Raw genomic sequence first — 16,082 nt, forward strand, 5'->3', positions numbered from 1 at the left:
TATATATATATATATATATATATATATATATATATATATATATATATATATATATATACACACAGTATATATATACACACAGTACTGTGCAAAGGTTTTAGGCAGGTATGAAAAAATGCTGTAAACAAAGAATGCTTTCAGAAATATAAATAATGAGTGTTTATTTCTGTCAATTTACAAAATGCAAAGTGAGCAAACAAAAGAAAAATCTAAATCAAATCAATATTTGCCTTCAAACCAGCATGAAGTGATGGCATGTCCCCCACAGAGCCCTGATCTCAACATCATCGAGTGTGTCTGGGATTACATGAAGAGACAGAAGGATGTGAGAGAGCCTACATCCACAGAAGATCTGTGGTTAGTTCTCCAAGATGTTTGGAACAACCTACCAGCCGAGTTCCTTCAAAAACTGTGTGCAAATGTACCTAGAAGAACTGCTGCTGTTTTGAAGGCAAAGGGCGGTCACACCAAATACTGATTTGATTTAGATTTCTCTTTTGTTCATTCACTGCATTTTGTTCATTTATGAAAATAAATGTTTAACACTTCCATTTTTGAAAGCATTCTTTGTTTACAGCATTTTTTCACACCTGCCTAAAACTTTTGCACAATACTGTATGTATATATATAAAACACCTTTTCATGCAAGAGTAATTGTAAATGCTATTAGTGTAAAAATTTGAATTACACACGGCCATACTGGAGCTATTAAAAAAAAAATAGATAAATATAAACCCGAGCTCAGATTAAAAATGAACTAAACTAAATTGAAATAATTGAGACTGGACATGCCGCTACTGAGAACGAGCTTGTTAAACAGCTGGACTTTGATGATGTTGTAGATGAAATTGTGAAGGGAAAAGCAAGAAAGGAACCAGTTGCCCAAAACGAGCAGTTAACACAAGCAGTTTAATCTGAAACAGAGCTTTGTTTTGCATGAAAAACTGGTAATGTGAGAGCTGTCATGTGGACAGTCTGCACTTGGTAAGGAAGTAGAGTAACCTGTATGTTCGTTTTAGATGATGATGACATCATAAGTTTCTATGAATGGCAGAGGACACAGAAAAGCACAGGGACACCAGGGCAATGGTGGCTCAAGCGGTTAAAGCTCTAGGTTCGTTGATCAGAGGACCTGTGTTCAAGCCTCTGCACTGCCGAGCTGCCACTGTTGGGCCCTTATGCAAGGCCCTTAACCCTCACTGCTCCAGTCCCTGCACTCTGACCCCAACCTCCAAAGTTGGTATATGTGACGAAAGAACTTCACTGTGCTGTAATGTATATGTGACAAAAATCACATAGTGCCTTGCTGCACATAACAGCACCAAAAGATGTTGAGTTGAGTTGCTTGTGTTCTCTATGTGAGCTTGTGATGACGGAAGATGAACTGCGTCCATCCAACAAATCCAACGCTGTTGGGTTGCCTGGAACAATCGCACCACAGCAAACGTGTGCAGAGTGAAAACCACCTAATACTGCCGTCCGGGTAGTACCAGGGCTACCGATTTATATCCTGTAGTATTATAAGCGTCTGTGCTATAAGAATTTAATCATCTCTACATATTTTTACGCTGCACAATATCCTGTGACATTTACTTAGATTATATTGTATTATAAAACCTGCCCACCTTTACAGATTTCGTTTAGGCGCCGTGGATTTTAACATCGGAGTACATACGTTAGTACAAGCTGTCATACAAACATCCTCAAAAAAAGCCTTTTTTCTTGCCAATAAAACAGGAGATAAAGAATGATTCCTTTGAAATGATTTCCCAGGTGTCTTGAAACATCTCACATGCTCTTGACTGCACTCATACAGCTCTCTTGCTTCATGTCAAAGGTAATACATATAGAAAACAAATATACAGCTGACATCAGTTGAATATATTCAGCAGAAATTGGAACAAAACAATGGCTTAAAAAAATTAATTTTTGGCCAGTAGGAAAAAAAATGATGAGAATTTTGACCTAGACTAAATCTTACATTTTGCACTTTGTGAATGAAAAAAAAACTCGTTCAAATAATTTTCGGACTTGTAAAATAGATACTGCAGAATCACCTAAAAAATGAGTCTCCACTATTGCTGATACTGTACGATTAACAGTCCCGACTGTGCAGCTAATATTATTATTATTATTATTATTATTATTATTATTATTATTATTATTATTATTATTATTATTATCACACCTGTCCCTATGAATGTTCCTATTAATGCTGAAATGGTTTAACTCTTTTCCAGGGTTAACGTGATGCTAACGTGAGGTGAGATCTCACCTGCACCGCGACCACAGACAGCACCTCCACGGAGATCCTGTTAAACTCGTCAAAGCAGCCCCAGGCACCTGTCTGCGCCAGGCCTTTGTAGATGTTTCCACAGGACTATGGGATGAGAAAGACAAGATAGAAAAAAGGAGACGGTGTGAGTTAGATGGTGGTTCGAGTCTCAGCTGAATCACTTCAGAACACCTGACAGTGAACAGATGCGTGCGATGACAGAATCGTAGCTACGATCCGGCGTTCCCTTTTTATGGTCTGAGTCATGAGAGGCCTGCATAATTTGCACTCCGTCCACGGCGAATGCGCGTCAGTGCCCTAGTGTTTGCTAATAAGCTTGCATTTCATTCATATTCAAAAAGCATCGTGCAATAACCCTAAGCAGAGCAGCAGGGCTTTTTTTTTATGTGCAGTGGACACAGTATTATTAAATATCAAATAAGTGTTGATTGATTGTGGGTATGTGCGTTCCTCAAGCCCCACCCCTTTCTGTTTTTCTTATGAAGCTCTCGGTATATAATTTCATTCTTGCTCTTGCTCTTTGACCAGTATCATACTGCAGTGCACAACCAGGGTCAGTAATGATGCAGCAGCCTCGTCAGGTACAAGGTGGATAAAGAGATTAGTGCTTCGTCTCTATTGACTGTCATATTATATGGCTTTTTCTCCTGACTAGTGAATACGGCGACAAGCAGCAACGAGGACGGAATATTGAGGAGATAGGTGACACGGCTTAGGAGGTAAATAAGCCTAGGCATCAGAGCTTTACTAATCTGCTGGCCTCCATGTTGGCAGAGGACAGCTTTGCTTCGCTTTAATACACAGCTCAGGAGATGATAGACAAGTAAGAAAAGAGGACTGAGGAAAGAGAGAGAGACGAGAAAGAAGGACATGTGGTGCTGGGTAGAAGCAGCGTTCGTAAGAAAAACACACGCTTCAGCAAACCTGGAGAGAACTCTCCGACCCTAATTTCCTCGTAATTAAAACAACACACCGAGAGTTGTGCTGGAGGTGAATGCAGATGAAAATGCAAAACGATCTGCCAGAAAGAAGAAGAAGAAGAAGAAGAAGAAGAAGCCTTTATTACAACAGAGTGAAATTCTTCTTCGCACAGTCCAACTATACAGGTTGGGGTCAGAGCGCATGGTCAGCCATCATACAGCACCCTGGAGTAGAGAGGGTTATGGGCCTTGCTCAAGGGCCCAACAGTGGTGGCTTGGCACTTATGTGGCTTGAACCCTGATCCTCTGATCAACAACTCGAAAAGAAGATGAAGAAAAATATAAAAAAGATATACAGACACATGGCAGAGGTTTTCACCTTGTAGTCCATCTGCTCGGAGCAGTTGAAGACGTACACCATGATGCCGAGTGCTCTTCCCAGATCCTTGGTGGTCTCGGTTTTCCCTGTGCCTGCCGGACCGGCCGGGGCTCCGCTCATGGTCAGGTGGAGGGACTGGGTCAGTGTAATGTAGCATCTGTGATAGTCACACACAAGCATATCCGGACAAAATTACAATCAGAAATGAAGATAATTCTTGGAAATATCAAGCATACCTTTGTCTACTCTAATTAACAAGAGCGTACACAGTTTAGTTACATCTCAAAGTAAATGCCTGGAGATGCTGCCCATTAGTTCCCAGACACATTTTCCCTAATGACAAGTTTATGATTATAGGAAGCAATCACCTTTCTTACACCTTTAGAGGCCCAGTGCATAATGGAGCCATCTGCACCGCAACCCCCACCACCATATGCTTGGTAAGACGCAGCACCATTGATTTCTCCATCAAAGACGCGCTTTTCCGCTTTGTTGTTGTTTCAAAGACATCCAGAATCCATTTGGGGCATTTTTAGTATAAACAGCTTGCTGAAGAGCTTCAGCAACTTGCTATCTGCTTTTAACAGGAAAGTCTTTAATGGGACACTTTCTTTCTCTTTCTTTATTGGGCTCTGAAGCTTGTGCTACAACTGTGATGAGCTCTGTGTGTGTGTGTGTGTGTGTGTGTGTGTGTGTGTGTCAGTGTGTCTACAGTATGTATGTGTGTTGGGTAGACTCAAATCACCAAGCCTGAAAAGTAAGTTTCAAGTCTTCCTGTCTTCCTGTCCACATCTGCTTGCTGTACACACACTAGATGACGCATTTGCCTAAACTGTAAAGTCACCCTTAACTTTAGTTTGCATAAAGTTTAGAAATCTCACTTCCTGAAAACACTTTCATGCCCAAGTCTCACCCTTGCTTTAGACGATAAACATACCTGGAGACTGTAGATTTCTACATAAGAACCGTAATCAAAAATGCCGCTCTGCGGTTATCCCGGGATTCTAATTCACAATATGCTCATGCTGAATACCCTTTCAACACACATAGTCTGTTTATCCTTTACTCTTCTACACCTGTATACTGTAATGATTCATAATCCCGCTATCTGGTGTCACCCACAAGGGTCTGGTTCCTTTTTTTGAATGCGGTACCTCTCGTTTCTTCCTCATGCTCACTGACATTTTCCTCGCCATTGTCACTTCTGACTTGCTCATTATGGATCTAGATCTATATCAGGATTTGTGTAAAGCAGAGTTGGGGCAATTGTTGTCTATTGTTAAAAGTGCTATACCAATGAAATTGAATTGAATTTTATTATGATTTTTTTATTTATTTTTTTTTTACAAATTCTTTTGGAGGGGAATTCGTTTGAGTGAGCAGACTGGTCAAAAAAAAAAAAAAAAAAAAAAAAAAAAAGAGGAAAAAAAAACTGTCATTGCAAGAGTTTTGCTGTGGGAGGCTGTGAGAAAATATTGCAACAGGAAAATGATATTGCATCATGCAATATAAGACGTTATTGTGAAGCAATATGCAAATGTATCCTGTTATTAGACAGACATAGGAATTGTATGGGGGAATGGTTAAAAGTTTGAAGCATATCCAAGGAGAGAGTGAGACATTTAATGTGTTTAATGTCTTTATGCTGTTGAACTGATTGGTTTTCCAGCAGTTCATTATTTATTTATTCTTTCATCTTTATCTGGTCAGCGTCATTGTGGATCCTGAGCTTCTTCCCGGAACGCCGAGAGTTAAGTAGGAATATGATACACTCTGGATAACTTACGAGTTCATGACATGGCGAGGATGCACACACAAATTCACAATAAACATATTCAAACTGACTACTGGCATGGATTTAGGTGTAGGAGGAACCTGGAGAATCGAATCCGGAAGGAACCTTAACAGGACATACAAAATTCCATACTGACAGAAATCCCAGCAGCGCTATCCATTGTGACAATGTAATAAGTTTTTGTGAACTTTTTTTTTTTTTTTTTTTAAATCTACTGAAATTTAACCCTTTAAAACACCTCAAAAAACACAAAACTTCTTTAGGTTCCTCACACTCCTAATCACAGTCATTTCCTATTCTGAATCAGTTTACTGAATCATTTCTAGCAGGTGGAATCATTTTACTGAATCATTTCTAGCAGGTGGAATCATTTTACTGAATCATTTCTAGCAGGTAGAATCATTTTACTGAATCATTTCTAGCAGGTAGAATCATTTTACTGAATCATTTCTAGCAGGTAGAATCATTTTACTGAATCATTTCTAGCAGGTAGAATCATTTTACTGAATCATTTCTAGTAGACACAGGTATTGTTCGTATTTCCGTTTTATCTAACCAAAGAAGGGCAAGATATTAATAAAAAAGAAAAAAGATGAGTTTTTTAACACACAGATGTTTCTATCTTGAATGTAATTCAAGAATGTAATTATAAAACCCACTTCGGCTCTATAAATAAATGTGTTCTTTTCAGCCACTAAATTTTTGTGTAAAGTTTTGTGTAAATCTCAACAGAGGGAAAAACATCCAAAAAGCCAACAGTGTAATGACTCGCTTTATATCAGATTTGCAATGACAAATTAAAAAAATTCTTTGTTTATACTGAGGAATGAAACACCAGTGTACTGGTAAAAAAAAAAAAAAGGGTTAATATTCTAATTAGTGGATGTTATAGAGCCAGTTCGATTGCTGCCTTGCACTTTATCTCCACTCAAGTGCAGCTCTGATTTGGAAGCACTTCACACAGTTATCAATAACTTTAAACTTTAGACTCTCAACTTGAAATTTCCATAAAGATTCGCATCAAGCTGGCGAGAGCCTCTGTTGGACTCACCTGTCTGTGAGCGGCGTGATGACGAGACGTGGCGTGTTGCCCAGGTACTCATAGGAGTAGAGAAACTGGGCATCACAGATGTTAGCAAAGCAGTGCTTGTCCCTCTCATCCCAACGGTGGCGCAGTTGGGACAGCCATATGAACGCCTGCGAGTTCTCTACCTGAGAGAGAAGGAGCACAGACGCAGACTAAAAACCCCGTTCTCGTACAGAAGTTGTAGAAAGTCTTTTATAGTCACATGAAAAGCTAACAAATTTTTAACTTTTCATACACGTTAGCCTGTAAGAACCAATTTGCGAGCGCCAGACCGTGCTCGGCTAATACTCTGCACCATGCAAGGACGGTGATTACGGAGGATTAAAGACGAGAGAATGTAACACCTGAGCGGTGAAGAGAAATTATCCAGAGGCTAAGCCACTCTCTTCACTTTGCTTTCATTAGGATTTCTGTTTGACTTAGCAGTCATTACTCAAGTAAATCCAAAAAATGAGAAATCCTAAGGGAGCAAAAAAGTAAGGCCATGTGCTAAAATAATCGTACGGAATAATAGTATAATTACACACCAAATAATATTGTATGCACGTTTCTTAATAAATATGTACTCCAAGCTTCCTTTCTGAACGCTGCTAATGCAATGTGTAAATTCTCTGTAATTTCACCGTGGGTGCTGAGCGTGACAGAATACGCAATGATTCTGCAGACGTCCCACTATATACATATATATATATGGTAAGCGGATGACGTTAAGGTTGATGGTGGTACCTTCTGGGCGATGATCTTTGCCACTACGTCTCTGGCATGGACATCTATAGTGCAGATGGTCATGATCTTCTGTCTGTCTCCAGGGCTGAGCTTCCCAATCAGCATGGTGATGAGCGTGTTCAGCTGGCTCACTTGTTTCTTATAATATTCCTTCATAGCATTCTCAGAGCCCTCCTCGAGCCGGGCGAAGGCCATACCGACTTCAGTGGTCCACCAGATCTGAGTGCAGGTGAGCGCAACCTAACACACAATCAAACACTTAATAGTATATTACACAGCAGCTTGGTTGAAATGTGTTTTTCTGCCTGTAGAATTCATTCATTCATCTTCTACCGCTTATCCGAACTACCTCGGGTCACGGGGAGCCTGTGCCTATCTCAGGCGTCATCGGGCATCAAGGCAGGATACACCCTGGACGGAGTGCCAACCCATCGCAGGGCACACACACTCTCATTCACTCACGCAATCACACACTACATACAATCTTCCAGAGATGCCAATCAACCTACCATGCATGTCTTTGGATCGGGGGAGGAAACCGGAGTACCCGGAGGAAACCCTCGAGGCACGAGGAGAACATGCAAACTCCACACACACAAGGTGAAGGCGGGAATCAAACCCCCAACCCTGGAGGTGTGAGGCGAACGTGCTAACCACTAAGCCACCGTGCCCCCCTGCCTGTAGAATTCTTTCCAAAAAACGACATTAAAACATTTTGCCTGGGCTATCAAAAAGCATGTTGGGCTATGAGAAAATGTAACAATTTAGTTAATCTGGTGTAAAGCTACGTCACATAGTGAAACAACCCTAATCCTTATCAATCAATCAATCAATCAATCAATCAATCAATCAATCAATCAATCTATCAATCTATCTATCTATCTATCTATCTATCTATCTATAGACATACAGTATCAAAGCGATCAAGAGAATAGATAGAAACCCTGCTACCTATATGTTATTTTTGTTTGAATTCCCCAAATGTAATTTTTTATTATGTGTAATTTAGAAAAACGCAAAAAGATATTTCAAATTTTTTTTTTATTCAGGTTTTTTCCAAATATGTTAATTCCACTATATATTTCCTTGTTATTCACAAACATGCCCCTGTTCTTCTTTGAGAACGTTTAAGGATCTGTTTAAGGATGCTAGTGTATACCTGAGCAGGATAGTCCAACAGCCACTGTTCTCTCGGTTTGTCCTCATACGCTACAACAGCCTCTGCCATTTCGTGTCGTACAGTAGCACGCATCGTATCCAGAACTCTATTCAGCCATAATTCAACCTGCAAAGCAGAATTTACTGGACTTCACCTAAGCATTATTACTACAAGTCAGAATCATTATGGATTAAATGCTTCAAGGCGTGTAATGTGGTGTTCTCGATCTGGACCATACTCCCTGGGAACACTTGGCATGTGATAGGACACCCCTTGGATTGGATGGCAGTCCATCACACACACATTCACACACACATTCACACTTGCATGCATTTATCAAAACCAATCTTTCTACTGGCATGTTTTTAGGAGATAAGATAAAACCGTAGAACCCAGATGAAACCCACGTGTATACGAGCAGAACATGGACAGACAAAAAAAAAATACTATTTGCTATAATATTAGTGTGAGTGTATTACAATGAGACATACTTCTCTTAGAACACATTTTATTTTGATGGAATCCAACAGAATAATATATTATATAAAGGAACAGTCATTACCATCAGGGAAGGCACAGAAGGATCAGAATAGGCTTATCGTTTTTATTAGGTGTATATACCTGGCCACTGCAGTCGCAAGGCTCATTGAAAGCAACATACTCTTCCTCCTTGCTGTACATGCCCAGCCCTGACTTCCCAGGTTTGCCATCGGCATCATTTTCAAACTGAATCTTTGCCATGTTGTCAAACAACTTTGGCAGATGCCTTTGAACCTGAGGGCAGAGAACAAAAAGCTCAACTAAAAAGCATGCTGTTTGCTTAGAAATGTTTACATCATCATCTATCACAACATTACAGACTGTGCTTCAAGTCAAGCAAACGAATGAGCAGTGATCAACACTGCCATCTAGAGTGTGATGTTGGGTACTGCAGGCAAAGTCTGTGAATAAGTCTAGGTTAAATAAGCATGCAGAAATCAATGAGCATAAATAAATAAACAAATAAATTAAAAAAACACCTGTATACAAAGCTGTGTGTGTGTGTGTGTGTGTGCTACCTGCTGGGGGTTGGTGCCATTGGACAGAATGTCCAGCAGATCAGCAGATGAGATGAAGTAGAACCTGGGGAAAGCCAGCCGCTTGGTATCCAGATATTCAGCCAGAGCCTTTTCACAGAGTGCCAGCCTGCAGGAAGAAAGACCATGCCGATAAGGTGTGTTTGTATCTTGTACTGTCATAGACAACTGAAATACAGCCTGAGGGTTATAGATGATATGGTCACGCTACAGTCCCTCCCATGCTGCACTGCAGTGAAATTGTGAGTCAGTCTAAAACAAAAACAAAAAAACAAAACATAAAAACAAGCGATGAACCTGCTCTGAATGTCCTCCAGCCTGTTGTAAAGCCCGGGTTTATTGGTGGCCTCCACAACGTTGGGCGTTTTATGAGCATCATAAGCCAGCTCTTTGAAATCTGTATCAATGCCTTCAAAGCGCTTGGAATCCTGCAAGATATTCATGAAAACTGCTGCGGTAAAATAATAACCAACATTACCGGCAAACATCTGTGTTTCTGGTTATTAGAATACCAGGATAATTATCTAGACATATTCAGCCAAAAGCATGGCTTTCCAAAGATAAACATTTTTATCTCTGATCCAAATCAATGAATGCACTGCCAGTGGGTAGGACAAGATGATTCTCCAGTCAGTAATGACCTCATTAAGCTAGGCCAAGTCCTCATTACAGGCATCTGGTGCACTCATTGATAACAGATAACCTTCTGTGGTACATTCATACTGACTTTTTGGACTGATGGTATTTATTTGTGAGGTGTGATTATATGTGTAGTAATCGTGCTCGTAATGAATCGGTTTTCATATCGTGACCAATAACATGCACAAATATATTAATATATATAAAAATCGCAACCCGGACCTCAGGTAACTGTGAGCGGATGTCCTCTGAGCCGATAAAAATGCTCTCCAGGTGTGACCAAGTCCTCTGCACTTCAAACCAGATGGAGATCACCGAGTCGGCCGCCGAGAGCCGCCGCTGCCAGGATGACACCTCGTCCAAAAAGAAAGCAATGTACTTGGAAGTCATGAGGTTCTGCAGCTGCACCTGGTTGTCTTCCAGTGTTTCAACCAGCTCCTCGTCTGCCTTGAGAAGAGGGATATTGGTGCGAGAGTGTGACTCATAGCCAAATTCCATTGCCGTCCAAGTGGCATCCAGCTCACTCAGGACCTTCTCCATGCCCATTTCCTTCACCGCCCGGTCCACGATGGCCCTCACCTCATCCTCAAAGCAGTGCAAATTTAGGTTCAGCAGGTCAGCCAGTGTGGTGTCGCGGTCCATGGTGAATTGCACACCCGTGGCTATCATTAGCTGTTCCCAGTGTCTGGGTCGGATGGCTGGGTTCTGTAGCTCGGCGACGGCTTGCAGAGACGTCAGTGTGTTCCTCACGACGCCCTCCAGGCCAGTGAAAGCATCCCATGCTCGTGCCTCCTTATCCAGAGCCCGTAGCTCTTTGGAAACACGTTTGCACTCCATCTCCATGTCATCCACGTTGATGTCCCTCCATGGTGTGGTGCGCCAGTAGTCAAGACTGAACCTCATGACCATTATCATGTCCCACAGCTCTTTAAGGATGGACACTTCTTTGCGACATTGCTTGAGTTGTTTGTAGTCAGGAACGTTGACTTCAAACAGGCTGGCTGACTCGATGAGTTCAGTCATGACTGATTCTTTCTCCTGAATCTGTTTGTGTGCTAGGTTTAGCAGGGGGTAGGGGTTTGAGCTGTCAAACCTAATAGTATATAAAAACAGGGTAGTCACGTTTGATTTCATCAACAACAGAAAGATCGTCATACGGCCGCACTACGTACGACTCGGTCAGCACTACAGAAATTGATGGCTGTATAAGAGGATAATATTTACGCCTGACAAGCTATACCTGAAAGGTCCTTTGGTGCGGAACTGCTCCCTGAACCTGTGTTGCTCTACATCAAATGTAGCGCACTTTCGCCGCAGGTTAGCCACCTCATTAGCCTGCAGTGGAGCCACATGTTGCTTCATCACTACAGCTTTCTTCTTTATGTTAGTCCACTTCTCTGGCAGATCCTATGACATATTAACACGTTTAACACAGGTGTACTTCACCTAGTTGTGTAGTGTTTTATGGTGTGTAGCTACATCTTACTGTATTAAGTATTTCCTCAAAGTGTCTGCTTATGGGAGATTTTACAGTTTACTATCTCGATATCTCTAAAGTGAAACGCCAAAGCCGTAACAGCTTTCTGCCCATTGTGGTGGTATTGACCGTTTGGCTCTATTATGAACACAATTACCTTGAGCTGTTTATACACCACTTCAGGAAGTTCCTGATCATATGTCTTCAGCAGATCAATGGTGTGCTGCAGAGGCTCAAACATTTCATCCGTAGTACTCTGTCTCTCTTTCACTGCCATTAAGTGACCCATAATCTCCACCAGACCGCCATAGTCTCCTTCTTCCACCTCCGTGTTAAAGCCAGTCTCTGTTACCTTAATAAACCCTTGCAGATCTGACAAACTGCAAAGGGAAAGAAAAAAAGCCACCACAGTGGAATAAAAGTTATTCAATCATTACATCACTTTTTTCCCTTCAGGCATTTTAGCACATTTTCTCCTACATCAGTTTATATCTTAATTATTTAAAGGTTTCTTTCAGAAACAGTAAGCTACCTGTGTGTCACATGGTCGATAAGATGCTGTTTGAACATAAGGCTCCACTTTTTGATAATATTGAGCAGAGCGCTTTTGAAGGCCCGTGCATCCACTTTCATCCAGCCTTCGAACACGCACACAGGCTCGAGCTTCTGCACTTCTTCGTACACACCCTCATAGGAATTCACTTGCTCACGGAAGCGCTCCAGAGTGGGTGGGTTTTCGGGGACCCCGTCCTCGGCGTGTGCCTCGATCTCCTCATTTGTGAGGACGTGGCCATAGAGCAGGAACTGACGCATAAACTCCTTCCGGTCATCAATGTAGAGGTAACCGTAGCGTTCGAACGCATTACGATGCTCACAACATTTTCCCATGACCCTCTGCACTCGGTCCATCAGAAGCTGACGCATGTCTGCAAGATCTGCCATCTCCTCCATATCAGCCTGTAGAAATGTCCATGTTTTAGAGAGACAATCTAGTGAATTACTGAGAACCTGGATTAGATCTATAGCTGGGGCAGATTCAACTAGAATTTGCAAAGATCCAGCTAGACAAAATTCGTCACCATAAGCGATGACATTTATGGCATTTGGCAGACGTTCTTAACCAGAGGGAATTACACTTTTATCTCATTTTTTACAACTAAACAATTGAGGGTCAAGGGCCTTGCTCAGGGGTCCAGCAACAGCAGCTTAGTGGACATGAGATTCAAACTCACAACCTTTCAATCAGTAGTCCAACACCTTAACCACTAGGCTACCACATCCCTCCATGATTAGCTCATGGGCCTTAAAGCCCTAAGTGTCTGCTTTCATATGAGTTATTAACCACCACTGTGGAGTGTGACATGACAAAGATATTCAATGCTGAAAAAAATATATATATTTTTTTGGCCTCTGGTAAAAAAGGATTAAGGTTTTTATGTTTCGTTTCACCCTGCATGTTAGCATAATGCCGATTCATGTGACTAGCATTATGAAAAGCTATGACATCTATTTAGACTTGAAGCACATACACATACACTTCTGTAAAACATTCATTGTTGAACCATGTCATCATGCCACTAAGTAGACCCGAGAGGATTTCCTGCTTTCCTCTAAATCATTTACATAAAAGCATGTAATTAGCTGTAACAGACGTCATGATGGTTTACTGTACGTCTAGAAAACTTGGCTGAGCAGCAGCCAGGTCTTTCCATCTGCTTATAGATTCTTTATTTCTTATAATAACAATATTTCTGCTGAAAAGTATTTATGGCTCCACATCTAGACTGTACGGTCACACCTTCTCTATCCCAGTTTCCTACCACAAAATGTACGACAGGACAGTGGAAGTGAATTATTAGAGAAAAGGCAGTACCTGATAATGAGGAAAACTGTTACTCTCAGCCAACCGTGGTACCAGAGAGGAGATCCTGTAGACATCATTGATGAGACCCTCCACTAGTTCATAGAAACCGTCGGCAGCCCCGAACTCGAGGGATGGATGGAAGACGATATCAGGAACCTCAAGATTTAGATGGACTTCAAAAAGTGGAGCTAAGCCAAGTGTCTCGCCTGCTGGAGTGCATTAAAGCAATGTAATGAAGCGTATTACCGTCCACAGAAGAGTTTCACACTCTACAGTCTATGAGCCAAGCACTAGAAGCACCTCAATCTTACCATATTATTGTATAAATTCTCTTAAAAAAACAATGCATACCAGTGTTATCCAAAAAGAATCGGAGGGAGCTTTCAATGCTGTTGAAGAAACCATCGATAACCATTTCATCAATGTATTCCACATAAGACCTCCATTCATCTGATGATGGATCCACTTGGAACAGTGTCAAGTTTTCCTAAGTAAAAAAAAAAAAATCTATAAATTCTACACCCTCACCATCCTATCTTATCTTTAAAAAAATTACTTCATCACTGACCTTCAGTAAGAAATGGATCTTTGACCCAGAGTTACGGATCTGGCCATAGGTTCTTTCCAAGCGCTCATGCTTGTCCTCCAGGTTGAGTAGGGTGTCTTTCTTTCCGTCCTTCCTCTCAAATATGGGATGAGTCCAATTTTTCATGATGCTCTGGATCTCTTCCACGTTGTCTTTTGTCCTCTGAAGTCGCATTTCAAGATCGTGAACTGCCTCACGCACATCTTGGATGTACGCCCAGATTTCTAGCAGTAGCACATGAGCTATGGTCATGACTGAAGTTATTAATATAACAGATTACTCTTTTAGGCTTTTAATGATTTTTGGTAGGTTGTGTAAATTGACACTGAGGGTACACAAAATGAAGTCGTTTTTAATGCAAATAACTAATTGCTGCATCATAAGAATGAGAAAGAGTCAATGACGCTTTGGGCTATTATGTGGCAATATATCCTGCTTATGAATTTTAGGTTAAAGTAGTTAATAGATCTTGTGAATTTTCAAGGACTGAGCTGCTTTGAAAATCTCCATCCATTCATCTGTCTATTCCTTATACTGCTTATCCTACTGGGTGGCAGGGAACCTGGGCCGTATTCCCGAATATTCTTAGTGCAAAGACTTTCTGCTAGTGATGTAATGCTAAGACAATTCTTAGTAATGTGGGTGTTTGCCTTAGAATTAAAGAGAAGATCGTAATAAAGATAAAAGTCATATTCTTTAAGCATCTTAACCATTAAAAGAGCTCATAAGGTCAAAAAGTCTTAGGAGAAGAGAAGAGGACTTTAAGAGGCTCAAGAGTTTTTTTTAGCAGAGGAGAAAATGGCCAAAAGGTGAAGAGGAAGAAGAAATGTGTTGTATACAATATTTAATAATGATAATGAGTTAATAAAATGATACAGATTAGATCATTAGGGATTATTTTTGTGACCAATCATATTAGAGATAATATCTCCGACAGCACAGAAATGCCATATGTGTAATACATACATATTATATATACATATAGAGATACGCTAACATCTCTGAAGTAGAGCTGGAATGCCATAGCAACAGAAATGATATAATTTGGCTCTATGAAATTTCTGCGTGAGATGTTTACTTTAACAATTATTTCATTTACATTAACATACAGATAATGTTAATGTTAATGCAAATGGTAATAGAGTTAGCGCATATCTAATATCCAATATGAACTCAAATATCTTAACATAGAGACAACGTGAAGGCTTATAATAGAATATAAAAGCGCTCCAATTTTTATTATTGAACAACCAATCACAGTCTTCAAAAGAACAACCAATCACAGTTTTTGTATTTTCCTTTGCTCAGAGTTGCTCTTAGATTGGTCCTGATAATATTCCTAGTTAGAAAATGTTTAAGCTAAATTGGGAGGTCTCTGAGATCATTCTTAGAATCTTTATGATTATGAGCTCTAGAGCCTATCCAAGTTTGCGTCCAAGGGCACAAAGCAGGGCACACCCTGCACGGGATACCAGTCTATAATCAAAGGGCATACAGTGATCCCTCGTTTATCGCGGTTAATGGGGACCGGAACCCCTCGCGATAGGTGAAAATCCGCGAAGTAGGAGTGCCCCCCCTAGGAATTTCTGTATATGTGTGTGTGGGTACCAGAATGTTTAAAATATGTATATTTACACTTTATATATATATTACTTAAATCTATTTAATTATAAAACCTTAATATTATACATTCACTCATTCACATATATTTTACTTAAATCTATTTAACTATAAAACCTTAATATTATACATTCACTCACTCACATATATTTTACTTAAATCTATTTAACTATAAAACCTTAATATTATACATTCACTCATTCACATATATTTTACTTAAATCTATTTAACTATAAAACCTTAATATTATACATTCACTCACTCACATATATTTTACTTAAATCTATTTAATTATAAAACCTTAGTTTGACCTTTTCAATTATGGTCATAATCTTCCTCTTCCTCTTGGGCTCACTAGTGGAATCTTTTGCACGGCGCTTAGGAGGCAATTGTAAGGGCTTAACAAAAACACAATACGCGAGACACAGTTGACAGTGTATACGAGAGTGGCGAGATAC

The 16,082-nt window shown here is 40.4% G+C and overlaps 1 protein-coding gene across 2 annotated transcripts in view; it reads right to left on the minus strand.

Annotated features, from left to right (window-relative positions):
* The window catches only part of dnah9 (dynein, axonemal, heavy chain 9), a 98,348-nt gene that overhangs the window by 71,346 nt on the left and 10,920 nt on the right, over positions 1–16,082 (minus strand). Inside the window, exons 14-28 of one of the 2 annotated variants that reach the window (XM_060861350.1) lie at positions 13,987–14,228; positions 13,770–13,905; positions 13,428–13,624; positions 12,087–12,511; positions 11,712–11,934; positions 11,318–11,484; positions 10,300–11,170; positions 9,736–9,866; positions 9,421–9,547; positions 8,984–9,136; positions 8,363–8,488; positions 7,204–7,443; positions 6,442–6,602; positions 3,596–3,752; positions 2,276–2,380 (exon numbers count right to left, since the gene is read on the minus strand). In XM_060861350.1, the coding sequence (XP_060717333.1) occupies positions 2,276–2,380; positions 3,596–3,752; positions 6,442–6,602; positions 7,204–7,443; positions 8,363–8,488; positions 8,984–9,136; positions 9,421–9,547; positions 9,736–9,866; positions 10,300–11,170; positions 11,318–11,484; positions 11,712–11,934; positions 12,087–12,511; positions 13,428–13,624; positions 13,770–13,905; positions 13,987–14,228 (3,461 nt within the window). Of the gene's footprint in view, positions 1–2,275; positions 2,381–3,595; positions 3,753–6,441; positions 6,603–7,203; positions 7,444–8,362; positions 8,489–8,983; positions 9,137–9,420; positions 9,548–9,735; positions 9,867–10,299; positions 11,171–11,317; positions 11,485–11,711; positions 11,935–12,086; positions 12,512–13,427; positions 13,628–13,769; positions 13,906–13,986; positions 14,229–16,082 lie in introns of both variants that reach the window. The other variant, XM_060861340.1, reaches the window with a different exon arrangement.

This window comes from Tachysurus vachellii, chromosome 2 (assembly GCF_030014155.1).
Source record: "Tachysurus vachellii isolate PV-2020 chromosome 2, HZAU_Pvac_v1, whole genome shotgun sequence".
Lineage (NCBI taxonomy): Eukaryota > Metazoa > Chordata > Actinopteri > Siluriformes > Bagridae > Tachysurus > Tachysurus vachellii.